Below are 16598 nucleotides of genomic sequence, written 5' to 3'. Positions count from 1 at the left end.
CTCCCCTTCCTCCCCAAGTCTCTTCCTCCATAACTAGAGCTGGGCAAACCTCACTCTCTTCGCCTCCCTTCGCCAACCTCCTTCCCCTCCACTGCTCATTCCTCCTCGTCCTCGTCCTCGTCCTCGTCCTCGTCCTCCTCGTCCTCGTCCTCCTCTGCTTCCCCTACTCTTCTGATCTTCCTGAGTTCTGCTCACCTCAGACTCCAGGGCCCGTTGGATCTCTTGCTCCGTCCTCTCTTTGTTCTTCTCCTCCAGCCGACGACAGGTCTCTTCCTCTTTCTCCCTAATCTTGGTGATCCTCTCCTTCAGCTCCGTCTCCGCCTTCTCCTTCGCGTGCTGCCGCTTCGTCTCCTTCCTCTCGCTCATCCGCATCAGGTCCTCCATGATCTGCCTCCTCCTCTCTGCCTGGAGCGACTGAAGTTTCTCAAGGTGCTCGCTCTTTCTGATCAGACTCGCCTCCTTCTCTTGCGCCATCTTCTCAAGATTCTGTTGCGCCGCCTCCTTCCTCTGCTGCTTTCTCTTCTCCTGCAGCGCCAGCATCTCCACCTTCTCCTCCTTCATTTTCTGCAGTGTCTCTACCCTGACCTGCGTCTTTACCTCCACCTCCTCCATCCTCCTCCTCTTCTCCTCCTCCGCACGCTGGGCTGCTCTCCTCCTCCTCTCAGCCTTCTCCTCCCGTATCCTCTCTTTCTCCTCCTTCTTCCTTCGACTCTCCTCCTCCTGCGCCTCCATCTCCTGCCTCTCCTTCTCCCTCCTCATCTTCTCCTGCTCCTCCATCTCTGCCTGCTTCCGCTTCAGACTCTCCTCCTCCTCTTGCTGCCTCCTAAACTTCGCCATCTGCCGCTCAGCCTCGAGCCTCCGCAGCTCTGCTACTCTTGCTCGCTCCTCCTCCTTCCGCTCCTCCTCCTTCCTGTTCTGCGCGTCAATCTTGTTCTGGATCGACAACTCAAGGCTCCTCCTCCTCGTCTCAGCCTGCAGTATCGCCTGCACCTCCTTCTCGTTCTGCGCTCTCCTCTTGTACATCTCCAGCTGAAACTCGTTCTCGGCTCGCTTTCTCAGCTCGGCGATCAGCTTCTGCAGGTGCGCCGTCCGGTCGAGAGCAGAGCGAGAGGTGGTGGAGGTTGTGCTGCCTCTGCTGATGGAAGAGACTGAGAGGTCCAGCTCACTCCCACCTCGCTCCTCCTCCTCCTCCTCCTCCTCACGCTCCTCTTCCTTCCCCTCCTCCTGTCCCTCCTCGTGCTCCTGGCCCAGCCTGATCTCCAATTCCTGGGTCTTGTTTCCTCGCTCCTCTCTCCTCTCCTCCTGCACTCCGTCGCGGATCGCTTGAGCTGCTGCCAGCACGACCTGCAGTCGCTCCTTTCTCCTCCTCTCATGGCTCTCGTAGCGGATCTTGTGGACGCGAGGAGGGGAGGAGAAGTCCCTGAAGGCGGCGAGAGGCTTGAGGACGAGCTCGTGAGGTAGGATACCCTCCTGCTCGCAGGCTCGCAGAGACCGCGGGCTGTTGGGAGCTCTAGTGCCATCGAAGTTGTGGAGGAGACTGACGAGCAAGGGCTTGTCGCGTGCTGGAGCAGAAAAGAGTGAGGAAGGTTAGCCTTCAAGGAGGAGGGAGAGAAGGAGGAGGAGAAGAAGGAGGGGAGGGGAGGGGAGGGGAGGGAGGGAGGCGAGCAGCAGCAGCAGATGATGATGATGATGGTGATAATCCGAGGATTTACGGGTGAAGAGTGTGAGAGAGACAAGGAGGAGGAGGAGAATTAGACAACAGAAAGGAGGAGGAGAGGGAGGAGGAGGAGGAGGAGGAAGAAGAGAAGGAGCAGAAGGAGGAAGAGGAGGAGGAAGAGGAGGAGGAAGAGGAGGAGGAAGAGGAGGAGGAGAGGGAGGAGGAGAGGGAGGAGGAGAGGGAGGAGGAGGAGGAGGAGGAGGAGGAGGAGGATGAGGAGGAGGAGGAGGAGGAGTCAGTTCTTCACCTTTCTTCTCCTTGCTCGGAGGAGGCGACTTTCTCAATTCATCCTCTGGGAATACAAGGGACACTTCCTTCGTCTGCTCATTAACTTCCGTTATTTTTCCCCCCACCCCCCCCTCCTCCTCCTTCTCCTCCTCCTCCTCCTCCTCCTCCTCTGCACATTCCTCCCCACAAACTCCTCTCCACCCCTTGTCTCTTCTCCTCCTCTTTTTACCTCTTTGTGTTGTGCAGCCTCCAAACCTTTTTCTTGCTCCTGGCTGTCTGCTTCACGTTTCTTCTCCTTTTCCTCCTCCTCCTCCTTCACATCACCATTTGTTTCTCCTCCCACCTCAACGAGTGACACTGCTTCTTTCTCATCTTCTTTCCCCTCTATCTTGTCTTCTCCTCTCGCTTCTCCCATCTCCGCCGACCCTTCAACTCTTCTTTCCTCAGTCTCGCCCTCCTCTGAACTTATTGCTACCTGTTGTCTGTCTAACCCTGTACCCTTTTCTTGTTCCTCTTCCTCCTTCGTCTCCCTCTCATCCACTTTCCCTCTTGCCTTCTCCTCCTTCTCTTCCATCCTTTCTGTCTGCTCTGGCGTTTTCTCCTCATTACTCTCTCCCTCTACATCTTCCCCGTCATTTTTCTCTCCCGTATCTTCCATTCCTTCATTGGTCTCCTCCTTTCCTCCGCCCTCCTTCGATTCCTCTCTGCTTCTTCCTCCTGTCATTTCAATCTTTCCTGTCTGTAGTTCTACTTCACTTCTTCCAAGATCCTCATCACAAGTTTCTTCACTTCCTGGCTCTCTCTCCCTCCTTTCTTCAGCTTCCTTCCGCTGTTTTCCCTCCTCCTTCTCCCCTTCTCCTCCTCCCCCCCCCGTCCTCCAACCTTCATCTGCTCTTTCTTCATCCTCTTTCTCTACCATCGATACCTGTCCGCTAGTCTCCAACTGATTTTCGACTACCTGCTTCTCCTCCTTTCCTCCATTCTCCTCTTTCCCTTCTTCTGCCTCCTTCGCCTCTGCCGACTGATCTCCGCCCCCTCCCTCCTCTTCTCCCCTTGTCACTTCTGCTTCCTGCATCGACTGACTTGCATTCTCTCGGTCTATCTGCCCGCTCATGAAGATTTCTTCTCTCCCCTCCTCTTCAACTGCACTTCTCAGCATTTTCTCTTCTTCTTGCTGACTTTGACCAGATTGATCGTTATCACGCATATCTACGTCTTCTTTCACCTGCTCCTGCTCCTGCTCCTGCTCCTGCTCCTGCTCCTGCTCCTGCTCCTGCGTGACTGTCTCTACCACTTCGACTTTCTCTTCGCCATTGCTCAATCCTTCTCTCGTCTCTTTCAAGTTCATCACTTCCTCCTTCCTCTCTTCTGCTTCTCCGTCCTTGTCCCAAAGGCCGCTCGTGGTTTCCGTGCTAGTTTCTTGACTGATTTCCTGGAGCTGATCCTCCCCTTCCCCCTCCTGCTGCTCCCTCCCTTGCCCCTCCTCTTGCCCCTCCTCTTGCCCCTCCTCTTGCCCCTTGAGTTCTCGAGGCATTTCGACACTCGTTTCCGCTTCTGTCTCCCCAGCTTTCTCCTCCTCGTCCTGTGTAGTCGCCTCCACCTTTTTTTCTCCTTCTCTCACGACTTCAGTCTTTCCGTCTTCATCCCCTTCCCCTATCAACCCTCCATCCTCGCTTATCGACTCTCTCTCCTCCCCTCTCTCCTCTCCTTGCAGACTCGCCCCCGTTGCTTCCTCCTTTTCCGCGGTGGCTCTCAACCCATCCCCTTCTGTCTCAGTTTGTAGCTCTAAACCCCTCTGTCTCTCCTCCTGCTCCTGCTCCTGCTCCTGCTCCTGCTCCTGCTCCTGCTCCTGCTTCTCTTCCTCCTCTCCTCTGGAGTTCATAGTCGCGTCCTCTTCCTCCTGCTTGTCTTCGCTGCCAACTACATTCAAAATTGCATGTGCAACCAGGGGGTTTGAATCCTTCAGGTTTGCCTCCAAGCCAATAAATCTAATCGTTGGATCCTCCTGCTCCTGCTTCTGCTCCTGCTCCTGCTCCTGCTCCTGCTCCTGCTCCTGCTCCTGCTCCTGCTCCTGCTCCTGCTCCTGCTCAAGCTCCTGCTCAAGCTCCTGCACCTGCACCTGCACCTGCACCTGCTCCTGCTCCTGCTCAAGCTCCTGCTCCTGCTCCTGCTCCTGCACTTGCACCTGCACCTGCACCTGCACCTGCTCCTGCTCCTGCTCCTGCTGAGCAAGTCGATGAAGTCTGTCGACTCTCAGCAGCACATCCGCCCATACATCTCTATCGATGCTTTCAGCGCCTAGTCTCATCCACTCGTAGAACTGGGCGACATGGTCCGGATGAAGGTCGAGGTGATGGCAGTCGGAGACGCAGACAAGGTCGTCGACGGTGATCCTGCCGTCTCGGTTGTGGTCCAAGAGGTCGAAGACTCCATCCTGGTCAAGCTCCATGTCCTCGATCAGCTCGACGATCGAATTCAGTGCCACGACGATGTCTGGAGCGATGGCCTGCAAAGTCTCGTGCTCCACTTCTCCTCCCTCTCCTCCTCGTTCCACTCCTTCGTCCTCTCCTCCTCGTTCCTCTTCTCTTCTTCCTCCTTGCTCTCCTCCTTCTCCTTCTCTCTCTCCTTCTCCTCCTCCTCCAGCGATATGTTGATTCCATCCAGACTCATCATCGAGTTGGTTGTGAACATCTGCCATCTCGTCTTGTGTGTCCCTCGGAAGCACAGGTCTAGTCTCCCCCCCACCTCCTTCCAACCTCTCACTCTCTTCTTCCTCCTGCAAGACTTCCCCGCTTTCTCTCCCTGATTTTTCATCCCCTGGGATATTCTCCTCCTCCTTCTGGTATGATCCTTCATCTCCCTCCCTCGATGCCTCGCCTGCTGGTTTGAAATTCGACGTGTCCTGTTGCTCCCCCTCCTTTTGCCCTCCAACTGAACTTCTGATTTCCTCTTGCTGCATCATCGTTTCACTCCCATCCATCTTTGGTGCTCCTTCGCTCGTTTCTTGACTCTCTTCCTCCTCTGACTTTTCTCTTGTCGACACGTCAAACTCTTCAATCCTCTCTGGTTCCACCGGCATTACTTCATGCACATCTCCCTTCTCACGACTTCCGTCCTGTCCCCCTACCAACGATGTTGCGTCGTCTATCACCTTTCCTCCCTCTTCTTCGTTACTTGACAAAGACGTCAGTCTGGCATTCGGCAGTGTCGTCACTAGCTCTCGACTGTCTCTGTCAGCATCGTCCATGGGGATTGCAAACCCTTCCGATTCTTGCGGAGCATCAACATCAGCTGGTTGCAATGCTGCTGCTTTCTCCCTCTCCCTCTCCCTCTCCCTCTCCCTCTCCCTCTCCCTCTCCCTCTCCCTCTCCCTCTCCCCTCTCCCTCTCCCTCCCTCTCCCTCTCCTCTCCCTCCTCCTCCCCTCTCCCCTCTCAGCCGTGTCCTGCTTTTGTGTTTCTGGTACTTGCGTGTGCATCCGGGCCTGCAGCTCGAGGCCTTTGGGGAACCTCAGCTTGGCAAAGTCTCTCCACACGCAGAGGAGATTTCTGAGCAACTTCAGGGCCTCGGGGGCAGGGGCAGGCAGGGAGTCAAACTTGTGCTGTTGGACGAGGAAAGGCAAGGAGAATATGGCGCTGGTGAGCTCGTAGGAGGGGTCCTCCGAGTACAACCAAGAGATCCCTGCGAGGATAGCTCCTCCTATCACTCTCTCATAGTGAAACATGCTGCCTTGATCTCGCTGCCCTTGTGCGGTCTCTCGGGACATACGATGCTCTAGAGCTGAGGACGTCGAAGCTATCCGCTTCATCACGGTCTCCAGCTCTGCCGGAGCTGCGTTGCCTTCAAGGCTCTCGATCAGGTCACATTGAAGTTGAAAGAGTGTCGCTAGCGAGCTCGAGAACTTTGAGCTGGCCTCCTCCTGTTCCCCCTTCTCTTCCTTGGCCTCTTCATCAGCTATCACTTTCATGAGAGTCCTCCAGGCTCCGATCACTCCGGCAAAGTCTGATGTGCCGTCCTCTCGCACCATCTCTCTAGGAGTTGTTCCCGTCAGTCCTCCTGCATTCTTGATCAGACCTTCGGACGTCTTCGATTCTTCCATCGCTCCGTTGAAGGTTTCTTGAAATATCCGACTCTCTTACTTGTCCTTCTTTCAAAGCCTTGAGACTTGTTCCTTCTCTCCTTCCCTTGCTTCTCTCCTCCTCCTCTCCTCCGCCCTCTGCGCATCTTCTTCTCCCTCTCTTCCCACCCTCACCCTCATGGCGCAACCGCCCATCAAACCTCAACCATTCGGTCAACGGACAAGAAACCGCACCACGGAGCTTTTTTGAGTAGAAGGCCCTGAGGCGGCTCGGGCCCTGGTGAGCCCGGCCGGAGGCCCGGAAGAGGCAAGGAGCCGGGGCACGTTGACTAAAGTATAAGAATCAAAGTTAAGTTAAAAATTAGTACGAGGACAGTCAAGAGAGTCGAGGAGGCTTGACCCTGACATGTTTTTTAAAAATGCCTTTGACTAAAACATTTGTACCAGGAGCTAGTCCGGAGTGAGCGGGAACTTGACGGCGAGGTACCCTTTTATAAAGTTTTATGTCTCGGACTTCTTCAGTGGGACCTGGTCAGGGGGGTGGGTGATGAGGTCGGAATTAGAAGGGTGGTCAGACGTAAGGGGGGTTAGTAGTACCAGAGGAGGGGGGTTGGGTGGGGAATAGAGGGGGGTGATAGGATCACAGCTGGTTGCCGTAATGGGTCCAACCGACGACGATACGGAAACAATGACGGGGAAGATGGAGACGAGTCCATGCGCTGTTCCTATCCTAGACTGTGCTCGTGCTGCATTCTCAGCCTACTGGACGAAACAAGTATTGCTGGGAGAAGAAGACGGCGGCGGCGGCGACGACGACGACGACGAGCTGTTGTTTGCTGGACGGCCTCGCTATTCAGCAAAGCCTCTGATCTTAGAGCGAAGGGGGACTCAGATAGTCATATGGAAGATTACCAATCCTGAGGATGAGAAAGAGTGCCTTGTTGTTGCTTTCAGAGGCACAGCGACCTTGAAGAATTTCTTGGATGACATCTCATGTTCATTGATACTCCTTTCGAGCATTGGGGGCTTCAAAACGAGCGGCAGCAGCTCGCCTCGGGTACATAAAGGGTTTCTAAAATGCTATCTTGATATCAGGAATGATTCAATGTATCAAACAGAGGTGTTAGAATCTGCGAGCAAGTATTCTCAGGTCATTCTTTGCGGGCATTCACTGGGTGGGGCGTTGGCGACGTTGGCCGGACTTGATTTGGTTGTGCACGGTTTGGTTCAGAAAGATCAAGTGTTTGTGAGATCATTCGGCAAACCACATGTTGGTGACAGTGAGTTCGTGAGCTTATGCGACTCGAACTTACCTGACAACCTTCGATGCGTTTGCTCGGGAGATATCATCCCAAATGTTCTTGGATGGTTCATCAGTTGGAAGTTTCAACACGAGGGACAAGAACAGGTATACGGAGGTTGTCCGACAATGGTGGCTAAGATGTCGAAGATACTCGTCGTAACTAAAACGATTGGTTGGACAAATAGACTCTATGAACTTGTAAGAAGACTTGTACCGATGCACCTATGCAAGCATTATTGGATCTGTTTGATCATGAATGCCAGCAATGGTGTTCGAGAAATGAACTATTGGGCAGAGCTGATGTTCCATTTGTGCAGTGTTCTCAAAGCCACTCTCAAATCCGAATTGTATATGGACTCGGCAAAAGTTTTCACCATTTTTCCTTCAGTGTACAACAATCTTCAGGAATTGAGAAACGACATGGCAAAAATTGAAGATAACTATGAGAAACTCAAAAAAAGATTAGAAAGACTGGAAAATGATATGGCTTTAAGTCCATTACGAGAACTCGAGGCTGGATGCTTGACAGTGATGTCTATCATACTGGACAAGAATCCAGCGGATCCCACAGCTTTGAACAATTTGAGGCAATTGCAGTTCAAGGCAAACAAATACATGAACGAATCGTTGTTTAAAGAGTATCGTTCATTGCTTGCTTCATACTTCAAGAGTGGTGAGTGCAGCAACATCGCAGACAAGTCCACTTTGCTCGTTCGTTTGCAGCGGTATACATTGGGAATGCTTCGGTCTTTTCAAGTAGAACTGATTTACTTTGCCTTCCTGCTGGACAAACGGGCCTTGAAGGAGGAGGATATAAAAGATTCGACTCCAAGGCCGTTGCAGATCATGGGACACTTTGCTGAGAGCATTGGACGAGCGTATTGGCTCATGGGACCTGATATCCCAGATGACTTGGCAGAGGAATCGAAGAAGTTGGCAATCAACTTTCAGACAGAAGGAAATTTTCAGGACTTGGTAGCCTGCTCATTGATGGTTGAAGACTTTCAAAAGTTGAGTGATGAGAATCTTGACATCAACACTCTCTACAGGAGTGAATCGTTCTTGCTTCGAATCCTTGCTCTTGATCCTTGTAACTCGAGCCTAAGGAATGATATCACCCTTTGCTGCGATGATCAGATTTCTGGTATCTTGTCAATGCGAAGACTATTACATGATTCGAATCATGCTGAAGACGAGACCTCGAGGTCGAATGCCTTGAAAGAACTTGTCAGGTGTACTTCCGTAAATCTTGATATGATGCTCAAGTACCTGCCAAGCACCTTCCTCTTGTATTCGATTGCGTGTGGACTGAAACACATCAGTGATCGTGTGCTGCTATTGAGGAGCTGTAAAGTTCTCTCTGTTCTTTCACGATTAGCGCATGGCATGGAGAGGTCAACAATGGCAGTGAGACTTGAAAGCGTTGAGACTTTATTCGACCTGTACGCCCAGCACACCAAAAAGCGGATGATTGCTGACTTGCTCCGAGATGCAATTATCAATATTTTGCCAAGTGCTGAAATCAAAGAAGTTTTCAAACCAATTTTTGAAAATCTTCAATGTTACATTGAAGATTTTCAATTGATTGCAAACGAAAAGTCCATGAGAAGAAACATTTCTGAGCTCAAGAAGAACTTGAATTCTTTGAAGCATGAGACGGACTCTTGTGCTGCCAAGTTGAATTTGTGTTGCTTCAATAGCTATTGTTGTTTGATTCCTGTGCAATCTTTGCAAAATGGTCTTTTGGCATCACTTGTGAATCACCGTGTCAAGTTCGAAGTGCTCACGTCGCATTCAGCCGTAGGAGCGACGACAAAGCAGTCAAGTGCTTTGATTCCTTCAATTGTGTTCATCAAGGATAATGTTGGAACATGTCATGTCATCTTCACTGTCGGAGCTGACGATTTCCTGGTTTTCTTTCAAATCATAGAGAAAAAAGAAGATTTTCAATCTCTGACCGCAGACAAGGTCATTTCGTTTTTAAAGTCGTCTTTTGGCGATTTGAAGTCGCAGCGAATCGGACAGCTGATGGAGAAGACTCGATTGGAGGAAGATGTCAATGTTCAAGTTTCGACTTTGATCTACCAAGGAATGAAACAGATTTACGAGGACTTTGTAGCGAAGCTTCTTTCAGTCAGTGTTTCTCATGACATCAAGAGGTTTGTTTTCTCGGGACATGCCATCGGAGGTTGCTTTGCGATGGTGGCTCGGTTGATGATGTTGGGGAAGAACGAATGTAAGCACTTCTTCCAAGCTTTCGAGGTCGTTCAGCTCGGATCTCCTCTGACCGTCTTTTGTCGCGACATGTCGACTAGTCGAGTCCTGCCGCAGCTCTCACGTGCAACGAGGTGCTACGTCAATGAAAGCGACCTCGTTGCTCGCTTGCTCGGCCCCAAGAAATCCAAGTGGAAAGATTTCTGGGAAGAGAAGAGAAGTGACAACACAGCTACCTGGACCACGACTGCCATTGTAGGAGGCATTGCTGCTGGAGCTGGTATGGTTGCTCTTTCCGTCGCTACAGGAGGCATCGCTACCATCATGAGCTTGACCGCTGCTGGTGTGCTGGTAGGACGATGCGCTGAATGTGAGGACTTTGCAACTGTTATCTACGGACAAGCAGTTCTGAGACTGACTGGTCTACATGCCCTTCACGACGAGAAAGGAAAAGACTTCAATTGCGTGGGTTCTTTTCGATTTCTGAATGGAAATAATTCAAAGGCGAGGGTGTCATTTGAAGAAAAGTTTGGGGCAGATGCTGAAGCACGGCTTGACATACCAACAGAGAGATTTGATAAGTCAATTGCAGCAAACCAGATTCAAAGATATCTTCAATCCATCTTGCTCTGGAAGCCTGAAACAGGTTCCTTGGCGTTCATCACTGAAGAATCACAAGCCAGTAGCGTTGTACCCGAAGACGTTGACATTCAATTGTCGCACCTCCAAGACAGCTTGATTCAGAAAGCTGTCATCGTCAAAATAAACCGTCCGGTCAAGACCGAAGATCAAGTGATTTTGACTCCAGAGTTGTTGGCCTTAGCCTGCCGGAATGAAAGCAAGGATGATGATTCTTGCATTGATATGAGCGTCAATGGTGTCAGATGCTCTCAGACAAGTTGCTTGCAGCCTAGCCCAATGTTGGCGACAGCAGATTCGAATGAAGATCCATCAAATCATCATACCAACGTTGATGAACAGGAAAACCATGCTCCAGGTAAAATTCAAATCTTTTACTCGCAATGATGGTCTGCTGATTGTATACCTTTGCAGATAATGACGTTGTAAATGATTGCTGTTGTTGTGTTTCTTAAACAGAAATATGTCAGCGTATTACCGTCCATGTAAACACTCACTCCCGGCTCCTCGCCAAGCTCTGTTTCTTTCATGATATTCATTCCACAGTAAAATCATACCAGTGTTTTGAGGACTTGTGCTTCATGTCTCTAACTTTCAAACAGCCTCACGTATCATCCTTGTCGGAATCTCAGTCACTGAACTGAGCTCTATCGATCCGAGGCTCAGTATGTCAGTACGAGGCTGACTCTGCTGTGCTGACTCTACTACTGTCAGGCCTGAGACCATCGATTCTGTTTGTAGCATAGAGCATCAGTAGCCTCTCCTACAGAGGTAGAGTCAGTCCGGCGAACATCCTGATTGACTTCAGTCAGACTGCAAATGCCGCTGAGTTTCCAACGGTCGGACCAGAAACCTCTCTGGTCAGGCCCCGGCCCGGGGGCCCGGGCCCGGGGCCCAGACACTTTGACCTCCTGCAGATGTCTCTTGGGTTTGATGGCGCAGCGGCGAGAAGCGATAGGGAAGGACCAAGGTAGAGGGTGAAGGGGTGGAGGAAGAGGAGGAAGAAGGAAGGGCCAAGTCAAGATAGAAAGCGAAGAAACCCTGAGGAGGGGAGAAGAGCCGAACAAGGAAGCAGGAAACGAGGTCGAGACAGCAGGGAGACAGGCAGGTTCTGATATCAAGATCGCTTCCATTGCCATTTAAGACTGATACCCTGCTATGATGACCAACTTTCAACTTCACCTTCTCCTCGTCCTCTGGCTGGCTGGACCTGCAAGTGCCAAGGGAGACAATCTAACCTGCGTTGACTCAGGAGACATTGCTCCAGTCACCGTCGGTGGCATGGCTGCTTGCTCGTGTGCTCAAGGGTATGAGTGGGTCGGCACTAGGAGCTTCCTGTGGAACCTGAGCTCCTTGGACGCGGCATGCAGGGACAGCCCGGCAGGCTGGACTGACATCGGAGGGTTGAGCTGCGCCGATTACCGGAGGAATCCTTCCAACTGCATCAATTTCGGCAATGACCTTTCAGGGGATGGCGGCACTGCCAACACAGTCTGCTGTGCGTGCGGGGGGGGCAGGGCGTATCCAGCAGACGTCGGGGTGTCGATCAGCTCCAACTTCTCTGCCATGGGAGTGGACGGGATGTCAGTGGTCCTGTACCCTCAGCGAACTAGCCAAGAGGCTGACGTATGGGTCTACGGGCCAAGTGATGATTTTGCGACTCTCAAGGTCAACATCAATGGGGTGGAGAAGGCCACGTCACAGATGACCAGCATGAAGGACGGGATCGGCTGGTCGAACTTCATGACGCCTCCGTACCACTACGAGTCCTTGACTGTACGCTTCGTGAACATGGTCCGTTTGACCGATGGGAATGGTTCAGACCTGTCATGCAACCCCTGTGAACCTGGTTACTACAAAGATTCTGTTGGACTTGCCACCTGTCTTCCTTGTCAGGCTGGAAAGTTTTCCAACATGTCTCACAGTTCCTCTTGTCTGGACTGCGATCCTGGTTACATCTCTTCTCCTGCTGCATCAACCTGCTCTGCTTGTTCCCCTGGCACCTTCGCAGCGTCTCGAGCTGCGACGGTCTGCGTCAGCTGTCAGACTCATTCGTATTCCATGGAGGGATGGGGTAAGTGCGAGTGTGACGTGGGTTACTACGGCAATGACTGCAGCATCTGCGACCTCGGGTATTACGCCAACCTGACTAGCGGCTGTGTCCCTTGTCCTCCTGGATCGTACAAGGATGCGATAGGACCGGGCGTCTGTAAGCTCTGCCCCGCCAATACATACAGCACCGAGTCAGGCGTCAGGTCTCTTGAGACTTGTCTGCTCCATCCCTGCCCGTCCAACTCCAAGGCCCCGAATGGAAGTTCTGAGCTCGACAACTGTCTCTGCGACATCGGTTACGTTCGCAACGAGTCGCAGTGCGACGCCTGTCCGGCAGGCAAGTATGGCGTCGAAAACCGAAGCATCGGGTGTGTCGATTGTGAAGCCGGCAAGTACAGCAAAGCTACAACTGCTACCAGCAACAAGACCTGCATTAGCTGCCCTTATGCAAGCACATCAGCAGCAGGAAGCTACGACTGCAGCTGCATCAAAGGCTTCGGGTCGAACGGCACCATGTCTTGTGTCGGGTGTTCAGCCGGTACCTACAAAGATTTCGTGGCATCGTTGGATTGCCTTGCCTGTCCTTCAGACTCTTTCTCGCCAGCAATGAGCATCTCAATCATGAACTGCACGTGCAACGCAGGGTACGAGCGATTCAATGACAGTCTGTGTGAGGCTTGTCAGCCAGGGTTCTATCGCGCCCAAGACGGAGAGCGGTGCCTCGCCTGTCAGCTGGGATATTTCTCTGCTTCCCCCTCTGCCACCACCTGCGAAGTCTGTTCGTCAGGCTCGTTTGCCAACGTCTCCGGCTCCTCCTCCTGCGATCTCTGCCCTGCCAACTCCTTCGCCCCATCGGGCAGCTCCAGCAGACTCAATTGCACGTGCAATCGAGGGTACACTGGGGCGAACGGGGGTCCCTGTCAAGCCTGTCCAGCTGGCAGGTACAAGAACCTTGACGGGAGCGGGTCCTGCTCGCCTTGTCCAGCTGGGAGCTATATGGAGTTGACAGGGTCATCATTCTGCTCCACGTGTCCTGCAGGCATGTGGTCCAACAGCGGCGCGTCCTCTCTCAACGGCTGCTTCTGCAACGCTGGTTTCTACTTGCTGTCTGTTGGCGTCTGCTCTGCTTGCGAAGCAGGACAGTACACGAACAGGACGGGCAGCAGCGTGTGCACGCTCTGCGAGCTGGGAAAGTACGCTATCCAAACAGGAAGCACGGCCTGCTCGGTATGTCCTGGCAACACGACGACAAGCGGGAGAGGAAGCTCGTCCTTGTCTGACTGCGTGTGTGGCTTGGGCTTCTACATATCCACCCAAGGATGTGAACTCTGCGAGATCGGCAAGTACAAGGCTTCGATACTGGAGAGCACCTGCTCTCCTTGCCCAGCTGACACCTACATGGACTCGCGAGGAGCGACTGCCTGCTTCTCCTGCCGACCCAACTCCTACTCCTCGGAGTCGACCACCTCTGCTGACGGATGTCTGTGCAACGAGGGCTTCCAGCTGGCCGAACGAGAATGCGTCGGCTGCTTAGCAGGAACGTACAAGAGTGACGGACTGACTTCATGCCAGCAGTGCCCAGCAGGCACTTACAACCCACAAACATCCTCCACGAACATGAGCTCGTGCTTGCCGTGTCCTGTGAATTCCTTCTCTCCCGCCGGCAGCTCCTCTCTTTCCGCCTGCTCTTGCGATGCTGGGTACGAGGTGCAGACAGTCGGAGGTGAGAGGAGGAGCGGAGAGGTGCGTGACTGACTGACGCGTCTGCAGGAGGGAACGAAACAAGCCGGACTGCCTGCTCAGCATGTGCTGCTGGCAAGAGCAAGGGGCTTCCCGGCAATGGCTCCTGCACCGACTGCAGCCTCGGGACTTTCTCGGACTCGTTGGGAGCGACGGCATGTCAGGCGTGTCCTCCCAATGCGACGACGGAGAAGGAGGGAGCGACCTCGGGCTCCAACTGCACCTGCAACGCGGGCTTCACCGGCGTAAACGGGGAGGAATGCGTCTCCTGCGAACCCGGCACGTACAAGTCGACCCAGGGGTCTGACAGCTGCTCTCCTTGCGTTGGCTTCAACTTCGCCTCCTCCTACGCCTCCTCCTCATGCTCGCAGTGCAGCGTATGCCCCCCCGAAGCTGCTTTCGTTGCCAACTGCACGCCGAGCAAGGACACGCTATGCAACCCTTGCAAGCTGCAGTGCAAGATCGGCACCTACACCATCAAGGACGTCCCGTTCTTCCAGCCTGGCAAGTGCTACTGCCTCGCCTGCTCCGCCTGCCCAGCTGACCACTACGTCGAGGCTGCTTGCGCTCTCTTCGACAACACCCGATGTTCTCCTTGCCCGGCCAACTCGCATGCTCCTGCCTCCAGCTTCACCATCGCCGACTGTCTCTGTGACCCCGGCTACACTGGCAGCGGCAGCTGCTCCAAGTGCGAGGGCGGCAAGTACAAGACCAGCCCGGGCTCGCAAGAGTGTTCAGCTTGTCCTCCCGGCGCCACCTCTGAGCTGGGCAGCAGCTCGAGTTCGGCATGCGTCTGCCCCTCCGGGAGCTTCATGGAAACCTCAGGCTGCTCTCCCTGCCCGCCTGCCTCTTTCTCCGCGGCCCCCGGTTCCTCCTCCTGCACGGCATGCTCCCCCTGCGCTGCTGGAGAGGTGGAGGTGTCAGCATGCACAGACATGGCGGATCGAGTATGCTCAGCCGAGACCAACGCGACTCTCGCCTCCTTGTCCTCAGGAGGGGCAGGGCAGACGAGCTACATGCTGCTGAGCATGTCTGCAGGTATGAACAGCTCCAAGAACGCCTTCCTTGCCCGTCAGCTGGACTTCGTCTCGGCCGTGGGTGCCGGGCTGGCCGTCAGCTCAGCCAACGTACAGGTGTCAGGCGTTTCCTCGTCCGGCAGGCGGCAGGAGTCGCGACCCCTCACCGTCTCCTTCCGGATCAAGACGGACGAGCAGACGAGCTCGCGGATCCTGACGAGCTCAGCTCAGGACCAGCTGAGAGCGACTTTGACAACCTCCGGATTCAGCGTCAACTACGTGCGGGTTGAAGCAGCTCCTGTCAAGGTCATCGAGACCCTGGTTGAAACCCCCAAGCCCCAACCCTCCTCAACTTCAGCTGGAGCTTCAGCTGGAGTCGGCGCTCAAGTTGGACCGCCAGGGGCTGAGGACGGCAGGAGCAGCTCGAGCAAGACAGTCATCTACGTGGCCTGCGCGGTCCCAGCTGGGCTGGTGGTGGTGGCTGCTGTCAGCTTCTACTCGCGGATGAGGTCGAAGAAGAAAGTGGAGGAGGTGAAGGGCAGCGGAGGAGGAGGAGGGAAGGCGGTAGAGTACAGCACGGGAGTTGTGGTGATCATGCATCCCACCTGACCGCTCATGTAAAGTAGACGAGAAGCGAGAAAAGAGGAAGAGGAGGAGGAGGAGGAGGAGGAGGAGGAGGAGGAGGAGAGGATTGAGTGAGTTTGACTTGTTGCAATCAACTGTACATAAAGATTTCTTCGCACGCCTCACCCTCCTTCTCTACTTCGCGCTTCCTCCTGCCATTCGCTGCCGCGCAACCTTGTCCACGACGTTGCGATCGAGCGCTGGGACCGTCAGACAAGCCTGTGCGAACTCCGAGTCGGCTGCCTCCACTAGCTTGCGGAGCTGCTCCAGCCTCTCGAGACCTGGCGACCTCGAGCGTCAGAGAGATGGAGGGAAGGAGGAGCGAGAGGAAGAGGATAAGACGAGGGGAGGAGATGATGAAGGCAGGGGAAGCAGGAGCGTGCGAAGAGAAGAGGAAGATGGAGGAGGAGGGAGGAGGAAGCAGGTGCAGACAGAAGAGCAAACGAGGAAAGAAGAGAAGGAAGAAGTGGAGGAGGAGGTAGGAGGGAGGATTGAGAAGGAGGGAGGAGGGGGGAGGAGAGGGAGGAGGGCGGTGGTGGGAGAGACCTGGTGCCCCGAGAGTGTCGAGGATGGAAGAGATGTACTGGATGTCTGTGCCCAGCTGGACGCGACCTGAAGGTGAGAGCGCGGGTATCTCGAGAATCTTCTCCACGTAGAGGCTCACAACCTTCAAGGATGTCAAACTCCGACCCCAGCTGACCTCGAGCTGACCTCCCCGGTGATCCTCGAGAGCCACTTCTGCATGAACTTGTGCTCGGAGCTTCCTTCGTCCACGTTCTGCGGCTGAGTGAGCTGGAGAGCAGCTGAAGTGGAGCAGGGGACCTCGTCGTGCGCCGCAGGGTCGAGCTGCTCCGGCAAGCTGAAGTACCAGTCAGAAGAAAGTGCGAGAGGAGGGAGGAGGGAGGGAGGAGGGGGAAGGAAGGGAGGGAGGAGGGGGAAGGGAGGGAGGGAGGAGGGAGGGAGGGAGGAGGAGGAGGACCAGGAGGAGT

The 16598-nt window shown here is 54.0% G+C and overlaps 4 protein-coding genes across 4 annotated transcripts in view; 2 read left to right on the top strand and 2 right to left on the bottom strand.

Moving 5' to 3' along the window:
• Window positions 1–6042, bottom strand: part of GUITHDRAFT_115350 (hypothetical protein) — a gene marked incomplete at both ends in the record, with an annotated part of 7642 nt that extends 1600 nt beyond the window's left edge. The window contains 4 exons of the mRNA XM_005825501.1: window positions 196–1562; window positions 1965–2037; window positions 2175–5118; window positions 5453–6042. Of these exons, the coding sequence (XP_005825558.1) occupies window positions 196–1562; window positions 1965–2037; window positions 2175–5118; window positions 5453–6042 (4974 nt within the window). The remainder of the gene's footprint in view (window positions 1–195; window positions 1563–1964; window positions 2038–2174; window positions 5119–5452) is intronic.
• A 1334-nt stretch (window positions 6043–7376) lies between these two features.
• Window positions 7377–10606, top strand: GUITHDRAFT_144172 (hypothetical protein; the record flags this gene model as incomplete). Its single annotated transcript, XM_005825500.1, has 4 exons — window positions 7377–7429; window positions 7642–10330; window positions 10473–10535; window positions 10592–10606. 4 exons carry the CDS (start codon window positions 7377–7379, stop codon window positions 10604–10606), a joined length of 2820 nt encoding a protein of 939 aa, XP_005825557.1.
• Window positions 10607–12850: 2244 nt separating this feature from the next.
• GUITHDRAFT_77143 (hypothetical protein) lies at window positions 12851–13984 on the top strand (the record flags this gene model as incomplete). Its single annotated transcript, XM_005825499.1, has 1 exon — window positions 12851–13984. The coding sequence occupies one exon, from the start codon at window positions 12851–12853 to the stop codon at window positions 13982–13984; it is 1134 nt and encodes a 377-aa protein (XP_005825556.1).
• Window positions 13985–15744: 1760 nt separating this feature from the next.
• COG7 (oligomeric Golgi complex subunit 7) overlaps window positions 15745–16598 on the bottom strand; it is a gene marked incomplete at both ends in the record, with an annotated part of 5443 nt that continues 4589 nt past the window's right edge. Inside the window, 3 exons of the mRNA XM_005825498.1 lie at window positions 15745–15890; window positions 16156–16276; window positions 16321–16468. Of these exons, the coding sequence (XP_005825555.1) occupies window positions 15745–15890; window positions 16156–16276; window positions 16321–16468 (415 nt within the window). The remainder of the gene's footprint in view (window positions 15891–16155; window positions 16277–16320; window positions 16469–16598) is intronic.

Source organism: Guillardia theta, assembly GCF_000315625.1.
Source record: "Guillardia theta CCMP2712 unplaced genomic scaffold GUITHscaffold_83, whole genome shotgun sequence".
In the NCBI taxonomy this organism is placed as follows: domain Eukaryota; class Cryptophyceae; order Pyrenomonadales; family Geminigeraceae; genus Guillardia; species Guillardia theta.
This window is presented reverse-complemented; position numbering and strand designations above follow the sequence as displayed.